The sequence below is a fragment of the Anopheles nili genome, chromosome 2 (genome assembly GCF_943737925.1).
Source record: "Anopheles nili chromosome 2, idAnoNiliSN_F5_01, whole genome shotgun sequence".
In the NCBI taxonomy this organism is placed as follows: Eukaryota; Metazoa; Arthropoda; class Insecta; order Diptera; family Culicidae; genus Anopheles; species Anopheles nili.
In genome coordinates, this window is record NC_071291.1 from 47,504,189 (window position 1) to 47,520,465 (window position 16,277).

The 16,277-nt window shown below is 39.6% G+C and overlaps 1 protein-coding gene across 1 annotated transcript; it reads right to left on the reverse strand.

Annotated features, from left to right (window-relative positions):
* Positions 1–8,648, reverse strand: LOC128730929 (uncharacterized). Its single transcript, XM_053824021.1, has 6 exons — positions 8,567–8,648; positions 2,021–2,282; positions 1,608–1,753; positions 605–1,523; positions 438–525; positions 1–249 (listed from the first exon to the last, which is right to left on the reverse strand). Exons 1-6 carry the CDS (start codon positions 8,646–8,648, stop codon positions 82–84), a joined length of 1,665 nt encoding a protein of 554 aa, XP_053679996.1. The 3' UTR covers positions 1–81.
* Between the last annotated feature and the right edge of the window lie 7,629 nt (positions 8,649–16,277).

The following is a 16,277-nucleotide window of genomic DNA, read 5'->3' on the forward strand; positions in this document are numbered from 1 at the left end:
TATTTCCATATCCATATGGAATCTTTCATTAATTATTGCTCTAATTAACACCATCATAGCAGCTTCTCTGAGCGAACGCGTTCAGTTGCTTTGAATTGTTTCCACTATCCATTGTCGGTAGAAGGAGATTTTTGTGTATACATCCGGATAGTTTTTGAAAGCACAACCAGATCCAAACGATGTGATTCCGACCAATATCCAGGGTCCACGCTTATTCATACGGCACTGCAAAGGACCACCAGAGTCCCCCTACACAAAATTTACAAATAGGAAAAGCCGTTACTTAACATTTCTGATATTGTGGTCATGTTTTAAATAGTAACATTTGATCTCGAACTAGTTACTTCGTTGAGTTTTGCTTCAATTTGCATTTATTACAATGCATTACATATAGCTAAATTTGAATTGTCTAATTCTGAGCCCCAAACTATACGTACCACACACGTGCCACCAGCTCCGTCCAAGTTTCCGGCACACAGATGACCTCGATGAAGCTTGATGAAATCCCCGTACGCTTCCTCGCATCTATGGAAGGTATGAAATGGTAGACAATTTTTTAGAAACATTGCCATAGCAGCAAAACTCATTCGATCTGGGTAATTACTTCTTACTACTCTGAATCGGTGCGCGCGTTTGCAGCAAGACATCGGTCAGCTCGTCATCGATTGTCGATTTTCCCCAGCCTGTTGCCAGGCAATCAACATACTGTGATGTATCAGGCATTGCACCTGTCGTTGGGGCAAGGTCTCTGTCGGCTTCAGGATCGAAAATTCCACTCGGTACATCACCCTCGATGGGTATGGGATCATTGACGTCCTCGGTTCGGTAGTTAGGCTCTTTCCGATAGTAAACTGGAGCATGGGAAAATTTATCGTTTCGTCGTCTATTGTTGCCGAACTTGCTGTTTAAATTTGCACGGTGATGTTGATGATGGGATGGCAAATTGCTGGCCAAGACAGTGTTTCCCGTGAATGGGAGGTACATCCATCGCTTTTCATTGCTGCCTTGTCGATGATGGGTTCTGTCTGGCCCAAACATGTCCAGCGTAAACAGTCGTCTTGATGATCGGATAGTTCGGCTCAATTGGGAGATATGGTCTCTGTCCGTATCGTTTACATCCCTTTGTTCACTATCGGTGGATCCATGGGTGCGGTTGGATCGAAGGTTTTCTGCAACCAAATGGCTCACCATGTATCGTGCTGATCGTGATCGCTTTCGCTGGTCACTTGAGGCATTCGATTCGAAAGATTTTTTAAAATTTCGCAAAAAGTTTTCATCTCGAAATGGGATTGAGTCTGGAAATGCATCCGGAAGCTCCGAAGATTCGCTTGTTTGTTGGGCTGGCTCATCTGAGTCGCGATCAAAGAAATAAGCCGGTTTATTGCTCTGCTTCAACTTTGACTGTTGGTCAGGCCTTGGATCGAACGGTACGCTGTTTACTTTAAAATCCGCAAATGGAAGACAAATCTTCCTTACTCTGGAGTTGGGAGACGTATTGGCGGGTTTTGCCAACTTCAGCAGTACTATTATAACATACAGCAATAGAAGTGAACACATGTTATTCAAGTAATCGACAATATTGATGTAGGCATTTTAGAGACACTTACCCAGGTCATGTTTAAAATTGTGATATTTTTCATGCAAAATTATTTTATCAACTGGTATGCGTTGCTCAAAGCCAGATTCAGAGCGACGATCGTACTCTCCAAGAACTACAGTCCAGAGAGCGGGAAGTGGCAAGTTAAACAAATCACTGGGGAGTTAAATATTTGATAGAAACCATTGTATGCTTTGGATCAGTATATTGATAATAGGCAATTGTTTCTTATTTTTTGTATAACATCAAGGGACAGAAATTTTCAAGCACAGATGCTACACAGATGTTTTCTATAGCAAATTTGTATTACATGGGTATTGATCCGAGTAGTGTGTGAGTATAAACTATGAAGGGCATCTGTTACTTCGGTTAAAACTATAAAAATAATTTGGCAAGGTTGATAACATCAATCGAAGTACTTACTTGTGAATACAATGAGCAGCAGACAAAACCCAATTTCGATCAATCAAGACACCTCCACACCAGTGGCCAATGAAGCCATACGATGGATGCAGCAATTCCAACGACACCTGCCATGGATACTGACCTTCGATCGTTGGTGTACCGTGCATTATTTTTGGGTTTCGAACAAATGGCATATGGCTGGAGCTGTTGGAATTCGTGGTGTTAGGAACTTTGGTCAGATGGCTGCGTGGTTGTCGACGGGATGTTCTAACTCCGCAATCTATACAAAAGCCGCGATAAAAAATGCGATGAATTATGATGAAATGAAAGTGTAAAACATACGAAAAAATTTCATAATTAACGCTAGTTATTTAGAAAATTACAAAGAATGCCACACATCATCATATCACCATCATCACATTGAGTGCCAGTTTAGAACGAAACAAGGCAAAGAAATTGCATAAGACAAATAAAATATAATATTATAATGTATTACGATTCTCCTTACTTAATGAAACTTAATTAACTCCATTAAATTGCTATCTGAAAACTCTTTTGAAGCTAATAATCCATCGATAGTATCCTGTTGTCCGTTGTATTGTGCATCTGATATCATAACTAAGGTGAATATCAGTTTATGAATCAATCATGTCCATGAATAATAATCATAATTGATTTGTTGACCCGTATCTTAAAATTGCATTCCTACAAAAGACTATTGCAAACCTAACATGAATTGAATAATTAAAAATAGCTAAAATATTTTAAGTTATATTAAGCATACTAAGAAACATTTCAGAAATTTTATACCAAATAAAAGTTGTTATCCAAGGGTTTGTTCAGCTTTACACCTCACGTTATTGTTGTGAATGATCTCCTTAACCAAACTAAACGTTTGTTGCTCATACTATGATATTTTCAAATAAAATCATATTATGATTACTATGAAAATTTATATTCACAGCAACAAATTCCTACATCTTTCTAACATTTCTACTGTTACATAGCTGTGGTACAGGAAGTTTAATTTAATCGATCTGAGCCGTACTTGTGCTGTCTATCGTTTAGCCTCGAAACACTACCCATCAGTAGCGTTTGCCTTCTTTTGCAAAAGGAAGTATATCCGGTATTCGTCGAAGCAACCCTACTCGTCTAGTAATTATGTTATCCGTCATCGTAATAGTATTACCATATTTGCAAACAACGCCCAGAAAAACAGAGGAAGCTGAAGCACGATCCATTCAGCTCTCTCCTTTTAGGAAGACAATTGACGAGAATGAATGCAGTTTATGAAGACGATTTCTATTTAACAAGCGTTTAATACTTATAAAATGTTCCCCCAGTGAGTTTTGTGCCGACGGATTGCCTTCACGGATAAATCACTCTGAGAGTAGAGTTGTAGAAAAGGCAATGTAGTTGGCAGTGAAAGCAACTATTCAAGTATAGCCACGATATACCATTGCATGATTAACAGATCAGAAGGGGTTTCTAGCATCCTCGTGCGGTGAGATAAGCGAGAGATGCTGCAGGTGCTACGTTACATCATGCAAATCAATGGCGAAGATATTTGCTTGTGGAACGGCAAGCAGCTCTCGGGAACGCTAAGATTTTTGAACCAATCCTCTAAAAACGTGTGCAAAACATGTTTGACTCGCTAAAAACTTGTGGTAGTAGACTAACAAGATATTCATACCGTAAGGAAAAGAGGGGTAACGTTGCAATAGTCGCTGAATGTAACTAGAAGAGTTAACTTTCTGCGCAGAGTGCAATCAAGGCTCTCGTTTCGGCAACTGTGGTAAGCTCGCAAGACCAGCTCTAAAACGACGTTATTGCAGGCGCTCGTTAGCATCATCTACTCCTAGTGCTGCTCACCTGACCTAGCCAATCTGGGAAAACAGAAAGAGGGAGCAAAAGCCAGACGGAAACAAAAAAGGAAAACCCGTGTGTTGTAATCGAGGTTGATGTGTGGTTCCTGTACCGTTGGACTGATGAAAGGAAAAGTAAAGGTGAGTCTACAGCATAGATTCGTTTCTCTTGTCCCTTTGTGCATGGACCATCTTGCTCTATCTTGCGGGTGCTTTGCTACGTTTGCATGTACGCGCGTATATGTTGCAATTTCTTCTTTACATCTTTCTCACCCAGCGTTTGTTCGTAGCTCGAAGCTGTTTCAACCCGTTTGTACTTGACGTTCATTTGGAAATGTTTTATTACTTATCGTTACGTAGCAGTTTATATTCGAATCCAGCCCCTCTTCTGGCCGGACAGCGAATGAGTTCGAGCAATTTTACTTCTGCGGTGATGAAGTAGTTACTGCACCTCTCATATATTATGATGCAATCGAACTCCAGCCAATGCTAATAATAGCTTAGGAGCGATCATGCAAAATAGCGCTCAAGAAAGCACATTGACGCCGATTCGCAATTGGCACTAGCAGGAAGATCATGGTTAGTAAAAGCAATTCATTTGAAATTTGTTTTTTTTTTTCGTTTCGACAGTTGAACCGGATTTAAAATCCAAATTCGAATATGATAGATGGTTACAACACCTCACTTCTTGCATCTAGCGGACCATAGTGGAACCGGATGGAGCCGGACCAAGGAATTTCCCGTTTTGAATAAAATTATGCCTCGGAATGTTACTCACGAAGAATTAACGGAAGGAACAAGTCTTTGTTTTGTTTGTTTTAGTGATAATATTGTGTAACGATAGGATGAAAAAACTTCAGAAATAGTTTTTTGCTTAATCTTAATCGCTACTTCTCAAGTTGAACACATTTTATTTATGCTGATGGAATATTGGACAGCGAAATGATACGTATAAAGATGAATATCTTGTTTTGTTAAGAGCGAATCGCGTTCACCCCAACAATTCACAAATAATATTCCAGAAATTACATTTTCTTTCATGCCAATCAAGATCAATCAATTTAGTTATTTTGAATTTTTTTCTAATGAATCTGAAGATTTCTCAAAAAGATCTTAAAATAGCATATTGTATTTAACAGAACGCCGAACATGAACATTTTTAACTACTTTCATTTCTGAACACTGTATAGAAAAGACGATCACGTCGACGCTTTCTTTTCATCAACCCTTGTAAACAAGGTAGAAAAATAAGTCCATAAAACCAAAACAAAAGAAAATGAACCAGCTCCCTTCTACGAGCAGTGGTATACGTTATGAAGCTTCTTTGGTTTGTTTCGGTTTTCGTACCTCGTCGTCTAACTATTTCGGAGGAACCCACGGCTTCAGCGCACGGTTAGACAGCGGACTTTTGCTGTTTTTTGGCAGAGGCTATTCAAAGTAAATTGCTGTTTTATTCACAGTTTAATCGATTTATTAACACTTCCGACTCGGTTGTCTCTGGCGTGTCGCTCGTCACGCATGGCGGGAACGCAAATGTAAACCACATTTCGAAGAGAAAATAACAGTTTCAGACGTACTTTTGCTATTAGTGACCTCGTTGAGCATATACTCTTTGAGAGTATCGATCCGAAATGGGGGCTCAAGTTTTACCATATTATACAATAGTAATAGCTTTGATTTTGATTTAAAGTCTTTGAAATTTGTGAGTGTTGGGAGTGTAGGGAACTAGTAAGGCGTTAGGTAAGCTAGTTAGTAGGGCTTAAGACCAGTAAGATTAGTGGACAAACACATTAATCTATCACGGAAACTGCAATAGTATACTCACTGAACCAAGGAAGATTTATACAAATTGATTGGTTTGTGCTAGCCGTTTTGAATTGGAATATAACAGATGCTAGATATTTATCTAGCTGTGTCACATTTTATCAAAGATGTCAGCCTATCAAGATAAAATTTGAACAAAACATCTACACAACTTTATGTTTATCATATCTTGTGAATTATGCTTTTTTTGTGACTAATACTACCTCATATCATAACTCGATTCAATTCATCCCAGATTAACTCTAGATAACTCTTGCTTTATTCATAATGAATGTACTCATCAATAGTGTAAGTTACGATCGTGATCTGGTGACGTGACTTTTTTCATGAACATTCAGCAGATCGGCTTTGGTTTGAAGCTAATGTGAACAGTTTATAACAATGCAGTATCGTTTAGTATAACAGCTTCACTGACATCGACGAGTGGTTAGTTATCGGCTGCGATCAATCTTCTGGCCCAGTGGAAACGGGTTTCACTTTCGATGGCTCGGAGCGCATTGTCGATACAATAGGTGGGAAAGATTATATTACTATACAACCGCCGTGTAGAAATGGATCAAGAGTTCGTTCAGGCGGCTCATTTGCATTCCCCGTTGATGGCAGTAAATATACTTTTCACATGGATATCATTCGAATAATGGATATTCGTTAATTGCAGGTTAGCAGTTGTTTCTTTGTCTCAATTGTTTAACTAATACTCTCATGTCCAATGTTGGCAATGCGTACAGTGCAACTCGTACTAAGTATGAACTAACGCGAATATATCACCTTTGGGAAATGTTTCGTAATGAAGCTCATATAACATCACATCCCAACAGTCCGAAGTATATATTATAATCGGGAAATGTGATGAGCAGATTCCCCAATTTGGAATCATTGTGTCGATGAACCATTTTTTACTGGCTGACGCAAAAATCCGCACGGCACTTCCGCTATTTCTTGAGAGTACCTGCGAAGACGAGCGGAAACATCGACTATACTTAAAGAATGGTCCATGAGAGGAGGATGAATCAGTGAAAGTTTCATGTATAGGCCCCTTTTATGGAGTAACACAGTTTACATAATCGTCCGTCGGTGATGGGAGAGCTGGGCTGAGCCAATCGTGTCCGGAAGGTTGTCCATAAGTTTTATTTTACATGCTCTCCCTCGACCGCGCTCACGATCACTCCATTCTTTTCGATCGAACACGCTCTATGACAAAAGGCCTGGGGAAAAAACCGGGTTCAGCCACCGGAGGCGGAACGAAGCTGCGTTCGGTTAATTTATTTTAATTAATATGCAGACCGGCCGCTCCAGTGTCTCCGATAGCACCCGCAAGTTTCTCCGATACGAGCAGCATGTATTCCACAACCTGTATATATGTACACTTATGTGATCGCAATGCATGTAGTTGATGCTTAAACGTTGTTATCCTCCGCGAAATCCATGAGTGTGATCGGTTTTTAGCATAATTTGCCTACCGTCAGAGACCGATCGCTGTGAAACTATTGACTCATATTCCGGCAAAAGGCCGCAAGGGGCATTCGACGAGGGCTTTCGAATGCATAATAACTTAATTAATTATGCGTCTAGCCAGTCGTTGACCATAGCCGCGACTTGCCGGGAGGGAACTTGGGCGAAACCCCGCTCATCTGAACGCATTTGAAAAAGATGCTAATTTTACCTGTGCTTATTGCTTTTGCTCAACAATTTCCGTTCAAATACGGAACTATTATTAACTTTCGACGCAAGTGAGTGTTTATTACCGCACTGGCGAATATCTTGCGTTAGCAGCTGTGCGGGTTGATTCATCCGAGGTAGCATTATGCCCGGCGTAGTAATAGCTCTATCGACATCGAAAGCAGGACGAAACCGGTGCATCTTTTACGATAGAGCGAAACACGAGTCATTTTTCACTTCCGTTCATTCGGCTACTACACATGCTACAACCTCACGACGTAAAGTATATGTGTGAATATATAAAAAAATGCAAAAAAAAATGAAACCCTTTTCCAATCCATCAGGAGCAGCGTGAGTAATTGCGTCCCGATTTCAAACAGCCCGTGCATCACGACACCTGGGTACTGCTGAAAACTATTTTCCTGTCACATTGTGTGACGGTATTGCTGCGAAACATTACCAGCCGTAGGTGGAAGACATTCCGGCAAAAGGGCAATTTTTTAACCACTCGCACTGAGTTGCGGAATCATATTTATGCTAGAAGTATGGTAAACCCTAACGGATTTTCTGTCAAAGTTACACAAAAAATGGCATGAAACCGGCTTTATTTGCATCTGCAGACAACTTTTCAAGCGCATCGATTCACGGTTACACACATTGATTAGGACTGCAGTGACACTAATCCGCTAAGCATCGCGTACTAAACCCGTTCGCTCAAAAATTCGTGCATCGGCATTTTTATGCAGATTTATCGCATATCGGCTTAGGCGGCGAGGAGCTACCCTGGCGCGTAAGCGCATATGTTTGTACAGTGAACGAAGAACAAAAAAAAACGCTCAAAAAGAATCAACGTCTCACAAACGGCTTGGGTTTGACAAGGATTAAGATAAACGAATTTCGCGAAGCGCGCAACGTGCGAAACGTGCTTGAATTAAACCATATCCTGCTTCCACGACAGCAAACACGCTCTCAGCGGAAACCATGGTTCCACTTTAGATAACCGTTCGCTATGTAAATTATCCCCAAATTATTTCATAATTCACACGGCAAACAGCGGTTTCGCTGTGGTGCATAACAGCCCCCAAGACCGACTAGCGTAACGCATCTGTGTCGCGGTAGAAGAATGGTTGCACGGAAGTGCTGTATTCACCCGGCTGCATTAGCAAGGACAGCGAAAGCAGGGCAAGCAAACAAAAAAGGATAATCAAGATCTCACCTGAAAAGAGCAAGTTTTCGGCACCGACGAAACCAACGATTAGCAGCAGAATAGCCATACACATTGTTTGTGCATTTTGCATGATTCTCTCCTCCAGGTGTTTTGATTCGTTCCTCGAGTGCCACCTTTGCTTTCTCGGCAAGCTCTGCGTTCTGAGTCGTTTGGTGGTGACTGCTCGAAATCGTTCTACTCGGATGCTCTCTACCACCTCCCTCGAGGGTAATTTCTCATTCGATTCTGTGTAGAACCGGAGTGCAGATCTGTAATTTGGTTATTGGTTACGAGCTTCGGCACACGGAACATAATTTTCCCAGTGGTCGCGATGCCTGATAACGATTATTCCGGAGCTCGTTTTTCGTTATGATGGGTGATTGGCTAGTCAGATTGTCCGAGCGTAAAACGGTTTAAACCGTTGTGTTCCGTTAGTGTCGGTTGCCGGCACTGGCACTTCACGTACAGCGAACGGTCAAAGAACGGTCACGATGCCACTGGGGAGTTATAAACTAAAATTCAATTCATGAGCCCTTACGACCACGGTGCAAGCATGCATGTTACGTGATTTACTTTCTCTTCGGTTAGGGCTCATCGTCTGTTTGATTATTTTACTTTTTGGGCTCACTCTCGCTGAATTGTACCTCGCCGCGATACATGACAACACGTGTCAACGGGGCTATGGCGATGATTTTTCGTTCACGTTGTTGTTCGCTTCCTAGCACTCACACCGGCACCAGCCAACTGCTTTGCATGAGAAATCCGGATTTGCCGGCTCGCATGACACTTCTGCTTTTCGCGTTCGCGTGTTCGTGTCTTAAATTGTTATTGTTTTCATTTCACCTCATATTTAGTGTCGCGAATTTCGCTTAACTCGATTTCCGGATGGCTCCCCCAAAGCACGCCATGGGATAGGGTCACTGATGTTCACTGTTTTGCATGAAATTTACATAACTTAAAAGCGATTTTCCGATAGCGTTGCAGCGTGCTACCGCGAGTAGCTGGATTGCAATTGTTGTTCCCTTCAGGTGGACACGGTCTGGAAAAGTCAGCACAATGAAATTCGCGTGACGACACCGTTGGTTGGAGAGTCGAAGTCGCTTGCGGCCCTGGGTGCTTCCGTGATCTTCATATCACATGGACCAACCGCGGTATAGGAACGTAAGCTGCAACATACGAGGCACACGGGTACCGGCAATGCTTAGAGTTTTTGCCTGCCGCTGTGGCACCGAATGTCGCGGTCAGACTCATATAAATGGCGGGCTGCGAGCTGTGGTGAACTTCACTTAGATTCACTTAGATTTGAGACTGCCTTATAAGCGTCATTAACATTTTGGCTCGACTGCGGGATGTAAGGACTGGTAGCGATAAAGGTAAGTTACGAATAAACGAGGCACGATTCTGTAATTGAAAAGGGAAAAGAGTGAAAAAAGAGGGTCGTTTCCTTTTCCATGCTGCAGCGGCTCGGTTTCATCATTGCTACGGTGTTTTACAATATAAACTCTGTTTGCAACACAACGCTGGAGAATACGAATCCTTCAATTGGCCCTGTACTGATGCAGGAGCAGCGATATGAAAATTGTACAACGAACTGATTCGACACTTGCTGCGGTGTCCTTCTGAGGAATGATTTACTCCGATTAGATGACACAGATAACAACATTTCCATTATTTATGCCGTTAAATGATATTCAAGTGGCCATTATTGAAGTCCAGTGCGAGCGCATCTCGAATAATTGTTCTAATGAATTACGGTCGGAATTATTTCATAATCACGTGCTAGATATTGCTATTTCGACGGAAAATGAATTCACTATTGTAAATAGCAATGTATACTAGCAAAAGCTATTGCATTTGGTGAATTGAGTTCAACGTGAAACGTGATGTCACACTCAGAAATAGGTTCTTTTGCAAGCATAGCTTTACCGTATGTTTTATGCTAGAGAAGTTCTAAACAAAGCATCAAAATAGAGTATTTCTCACGGTTTTTGTAATCATTTGAAAAACATATTATTCAGAAAAGATATATATATATATATATATATATATATATATATATATATATATATATATATATATATATATATATATATATATATATATATATATATATATATATATATACAGATTTATGTATGTAAGAGAGCGTGTGCTGTAACATTGCCTCAGTAAAGTCACAATAAATAAACTTTGACATTTTGTCAAGTTGAAAGTCATACCGATCACACACGACGAAAATGAAAATTGTGCGTCCGTTCGCGGTGCAGAATCATCTCAATCGAATTTCGTCTTTGGAACATGATCACGGAAAAAGCTAGTTTCCCACATACCTTGAACGTACATGAACGGAATCGATCTGATAGTGAAAGCGAAAGTACTGCGATGTTCATTTCAATGCAAGCCATTACACCTGACGTATCAGAAACCCTTCTATTCGTCCAAGGTTAGCTTAAATAAGCGCGAAACCGTGCCGAATCATTAGGGCTTCTTCCAGTGGCTTCCGTTAGACACGGTTCTTTCGTTTTTTTCTTTTTTACTTCTCTACATTGCGCGAATGCCTTTAGTTCATTTATCGGTTAACTTTCATGATAATCTGTTCATACATGTGGTCACGATCGACCAACTCAAAGCACAATAATTTTAGTCAATGTTTTCTTTTTCTTCAAATTTTGTTTCCACTCAGTAACGGAATGTTGGTCATGATCGTGGAATTCAGCTCCATCACTGTCCCGATCAGCAGTATGGCTGCATGCATTCTTCTTTGGCATCATATCAACTAAACAATTTCCGGTTGAATAAATTAACACGTCATCTCAAACAACATAATAATCGTTAACTTGCTTGGTATGATTTGCATTGCTTTCTCGCTCAGGTTTTTCAACCTAAAGTAAAGTTTGGCTGTGAAAAATTTTTGAAAAATAAAAACACTGCAGTGATACTTTTTTATAAAGCTAGTATCATTATTTTAACGAATTCCCTCAAACTCAGCAACCATAACGCAGAGAGAAAAAAAAGCATCTCTGTACCATTTTACGGCGGTTAAAAAAAACAATAAAACTATGGTTTAAGCTTGATTCACACTTTTTTATGGATTGATTAACAAATCTCTTCACATCTTTCTGATTTAGCAGCAGCTTAGGATTTGATTCATCAATACGACGAATTGTTTTCTTTTCATTCACGTTGCATTCGAATACTTGAGCACAAATAACACATGTCCGCAATGTACACAAATTATCGCCCGAACAAGTAAAACCTGATCCCACATCGAATCGTTGTGCAATGATGATAAATAAAACAAATTTATATTAAAAATATACAGACGTTTGTCTTGTTCTGTAAAGTATTCCAATAAAGTAAATATATTGCGTAATGCATTCCAAATACAACATAGCACATTTTCAAAGGAACACAAATGAAAACTATTTAGATTAATTATCAGTTCTCGTGTACTAGCGTGAAATTTAAAGCATCCTGTCCTAAGCAATGCCACTGCCATTAGTTATTGTAAAAACGTCTTGCATCACATTGCAAAAACAAATAATTACTATTAAGATATTAAACTACCTACGACTTGATCGAAATGTACGTATCAACAATCTCTTTCGCTACCGTTCGCATAAGATTGTGCTGATGATGACTATTGTTTGCTCAAATTGTTGATTCATTCAGTCCGGCTCAATGTGAAGATCTAATGGCCGCAAAGAAGTCAAATGTGTGAGAGTAGTGCGGACAGACATGAAGTCTACAGACGAGAAGTTTAATAAAAATTGAAAGTGAAATGAACATTTTAGAGTATTGCAATCTTAGCACACACAGCCGATGATCATTAGCTCAAAGACTTACTGTGGCTACCGATCGTCACGATCACGAGAGCCACAGGGCTAACGATAATAGTAATAGTCATACTGATGATGGGGTTCGACTATTATTCAATAGGTTATTGTTCCAGGTTGATCCGGCTAGCAATAAGCATATGTAATTAGCCAATACGTATTAATGACCAGGCTACACCCGAGTGGGTTGCCGTACTATTCATCTACACTATTCGCCATACTATGCGAGGGAGCTACTCTGGTTTATAAAACGTGAGCTTTATTATGCGAAAAGCGTTCAGCAAGCAAACGTATATGCCGCTCCATCGTGTATATTTTGGAATATTCTACGATCAACTAAGGTTGTGTAACAAAAGTGGCTGGATATAATATTTGGGATTGATTATTGCTCTGATATATGTTTCACAATATTCAAACGCATTAACTGTACTTGATGGAATAAGAACATATCTCTCGATGTTCACATTTCGACATCTCACCTCTGTTTCGACATCTTCGTTTCTGTTTAACTAGACAGTAAAACTGTAACAAAAAGGTGAAATAAATCACGTATTTCCTGCTATACACGACAGTACAAATATTACGGTTTGCATTAACACGGTCTTTTAGGGTGCTAGCTATTTCCTTGTGTTGTATTTAACTCTCATTCAGAAGCTGGCGAACGACAGCGGTGAAACTAAACTAAGAGTGAAACTGATTTCGAAGATAGAAGGCTAACTGTTCAATCAGAAATGAAAGGGATAGTTCAATCGGTTTCCGCGATCTGGATTAAAGGCTACTATTTCGTTATTCGCCTAGTGAAAGGTTAACATTCGTCTGATGCAAAACAACACTTACACACGATTTACTTAGAGCCAGTTTTTATGATCTTTAACACATATATAAGTAAAATTTCGAATTGATGCCAAATTTTATTCGAATCCGTTAGAGGTTCACTTCACATTCGTCGATTAAACCAAACTAAAATTCAACCGCACAAGCACTACTTAGTACTGACACTGGGTAGCTCCAATCTTTAGTTACAAGAAAGAATTTAGTTCAACCGACAAGCCACGCGCGTTCCTCAACGATCGTAAATAGGCAGATCCGATGGCGTTAGTAAACCGATCAGCATCAATCTGTCGACAGGTAAACGGGAACTGCTTCGCGACTATATACAGCCTCCAAACTGATCAGAGCATGTGTTTTCTGTTTGTTTTGTTGTTGACGGGCGCGAACTGACTGACGCAGCGACTGGCGGGACGTCTACGGCTCTATCTGTAGCTGCAGGTCCCCCCAGCAACGGATGCGGTGGCGTACGACAGCTTAGACCCTGTCCATAGAGCGGTTGCGAGCGGATCGTGCCTTTCGCTCATGCCCTTTTACTCGTTTGCTTTAGCTATGTCTGTCTCTACACTCTTCGCGAACTTCCGAGCATACCGACAGTTCATGGCGAGAGTGAGGAAGTTGCATGCAAACGGCTCGTTTGCCTTTCTACGGCCGTTCAGACGTTTGCAGTTGGCAGGGACTAAGATTTAGACGGACTTTCGATTGCGATTCGAAGTGGCTACCAATGATTGTCGATCCGCATACAGGTAAGTACATATATATAGAACCGATTAAATGTGTGAAATGCAATGATTTTTACCGGAGCAGCTGGTCGTTGAGCAGCTGTACGCGTAATTGGCATATGAATGTGTAATTAGTGAATAATAAGGTTTTGTTTGAAGTACAATTCTTACTTTACATATTAATATCAAATCTGAGCAATTATAATTCTCCAGAAGCCTGGATTCTGTATTCACAGGAAGTATATTCTATAATATTTGCTCTCTGACCTGTTTTTGAGGTACAGCTTCCAAATGTGTTTGCTTCCGTCTACAGTAGTGTACCATAAATCTTGTTTGGCCTAATACTGTGCGTGCTCTATCCCTTCAAAAGAAGCTTAACCTGATTTTATAATACCTACTTATTTATCTTTCATTCTCATATCGTCTAGGATGAGTCTAAGAAGATTATGCTTGTCGGTGACTTTAAGTGATGATTATGTACAAACTTCATTACAGTTGTGAATGTGTTTGATGTTTATAGTTAGTTTAAACAAAATGAACAGCATGGCTACATGTTGATTAAACAAAAACAAATACCGGAACAAAAAAGGCATTTGCATCTTGTGAAACTTTGTGTTTCACGAAACAATCATCATATTGTCGTGGCTATAAAACTGTTAGAAAAAACCAAATCTTATTCGATTGCATTGAATTTGCAAAACCTTCGGTAAAAAAAGCTAAAAGAAACGCCATGTGTGACAAAACGAAAATAATGTAATGTCTACTATTGATACTAGTCTGGGTTTAACGATAATAACTGATCATGATCACCAGCAGAGTATTGGTAAGAGCTCGTCGGAAGGCGCGCAATGAATCAGTAGCACTATAATGAAAGCGTGTGCGGAGTGCAAATGGGATACCATGCTTCGTGCAAAACGTGATGCATTCGAATAGTTAGGTTTGGTAGGATGCTAGGGAAGGGTAATGATGCGATGTAAAAATTGTTTCCGGATAAGCTTGCTGCTGAGTACAAGCGGTTAGGAAATGAAATTACGGAATAGGAACTAACACGAGCAAGTGAGAAAGTATGAGAAAGTATGGTAAAACGAGTGATTGTGTGGAACTAGATCGCATTACACAAGATCTAGTTTGACCTGTCTTGATTGATATAATCACACCGCGGGGGATGGAGGCAATCGCGACGATGAAAAAGGAGCTGTTACTTTTTGCTGTGAAAAATAATTAGACGAGATCATCGAGTGCTTATACTTCATAGCTTCAAAACTCATGTGGTTGGATGAGCAGCTAAAGATAAGAGTTTAATCGGCCATCGAGCATCACAGAAACATGAATTGACACTCGAGATTGGATGTCGAACGGGTTTTAATTATCAACATGCTTTTTTCACTGCAGATTAGTTATTTAACAGATCTCATATAAGGTATTAGTAGAAATCCTGGGATTGAATTTTAAACATTACCATCATGGGGAAAATTAAACTAAAGACATTGGAATATCAGTAACAACACATATGAATATAAATATTCTGATGGGTTATGTTTGAAGCTTATTTATTGTAATAATAAAAAAACTGACAATCGAAGAAAAAAAAGAAACACTTAAACTAAAGTAGTTAAACTATAAATCTTAATACGAAATGTACCAGTTTTTATTATAGGTTGAGAAGGTGATGGAGAATAAAACTTTAGTTTGTTATTATTTATTTACATTTATTAGTTTATGTCAAAATTAATATACTCGTGTATGTTGAGCTTAGAACTAAATTGGTTTCTCCATTCTTTCTATTTCTAAACAGAAATTCACTAACAAGAGATAAATAGGCGTTGGAAAAGTATATGTCGCATTTAGCAACATACAGTAAAACAATAAGCATGTGTTCACTCCTTTTGAATTAACCCGTTTTATGTTTATATAAAAAGTTAGATAAAAAATAAGCTGTCGAAATGTGACGCGTAACCAATAAGAGTAAATTAGCCCTATGGCAGTAAAATAATGAAATGCTCCGTATAAATACATTCCCACATAATGCACCCCACTGTGAATGAATCAAATTTGGTGTAGATTAGCGTTTGGCAAATGTGATTTTCTCTTCATCATTCACACGGTACACTTCACAAACTATTCTTTCGCATACGCAAAAAAAAATCAGTAGCCGTTAGCATTAGATCTTTGTCTTTCCAATGATTCCCATTATTGACAATGGCAACACAAATCAGATGCACTGTGAAGGGCGCGCGCCTAACACACATTCTTTGAAGTGGTTAGCTATCGATTTATCAATCAAAATGATACGAGGTGTTGAAGTATATATATAAATATATATATATATATATA

What these genes read in the sequence shown, in the direction of transcription:
- LOC128730929 (XM_053824021.1), bottom strand. Translation starts at nt 8,648, where the DNA reads ATGCAAAATGCACAAACAATGTGTATGGCTATTCTGCTGCTAATCGTT. An exon ending in GCTGCTCATTGTATTCACAA is followed by an intron (nt 1,754 to 2,020) that starts GTAAGTACTTCG and finishes TTAACTCCCCAG; the next exon opens with TGATTTGTTTAACTTGCCAC. An exon ending in CCGATTCAGAGTAGTAAGAA is followed by an intron (nt 526 to 604) that starts GTAATTACCCAG and finishes TACCTTCCATAG; the next exon opens with ATGCGAGGAAGCGTACGGGG.